The sequence below is a fragment of the Plasmopara halstedii genome, assembly GCF_900000015.1.
Source record: "Plasmopara halstedii genome assembly, contig: Scaffold_2853, whole genome shotgun sequence".
In the NCBI taxonomy this organism is placed as follows: Eukaryota; Oomycota; class Peronosporomycetes; order Peronosporales; family Peronosporaceae; genus Plasmopara; species Plasmopara halstedii.
In genome coordinates, this window is record NW_020189758.1 from 1 (window position 1) to 464 (window position 464).

General features: G+C 51.5%; 1 protein-coding gene across 1 annotated transcript; it reads left to right on the top strand.

Moving 5' to 3' along the window:
* Positions 1 to 187: 187 nt before the first annotated feature.
* PHALS_04894 (uncharacterized protein) lies at positions 188 to 457 on the top strand (the record flags this gene model as incomplete). The annotated part of the gene is made up of 2 exons (XM_024718748.1): positions 188 to 321; positions 382 to 457. 2 exons carry the CDS (start codon positions 188 to 190, stop codon positions 455 to 457), a joined length of 210 nt encoding a protein of 69 aa, XP_024584116.1.
* Positions 458 to 464: the final 7 nt, after the last annotated feature.

Consider the following 464-nt stretch of genomic DNA (forward strand, 5'->3'; position numbering starts at 1 on the left):
TGTATACTCTTGGAAGTCAAGCTTCCTCTGTGCAAGGTGCCGTGTGACCCGTCACAAAAGGTGAGTCCTGCAACCTTCTCCAGGTCAGGAGATCGCACGCTAGATGTAGCGGTCGGAAGTCGGAGTCGGAGGCAAATCGGAAAGTGAATCACGTTTAGTTCACTGTGCTAGTGTAAAGGCTAATCTCATGCTCCTCCTTTACTGCGTCTGTTTTCTTTGCAGCTCCTATGCAGTGCTTCAGCATCGGCTGGCCGCGCTTGCATCAACAGAGCTGTCGATGCAATCCTTACAATCTCCCCCGACAAATCGAGACTTGGGGGTGTAACTACTTGTGTTGCGTGCGAGGCTTTGGGGCGACGATCTCGTTTACGGCATTCGTAGTTCGTCGTTGACGGAGATCAGCGAGGAGCGTTTTCCAATGGCTCACATGCTTGATGTTCTTCTCCAACTCCCATGAGTTCTCA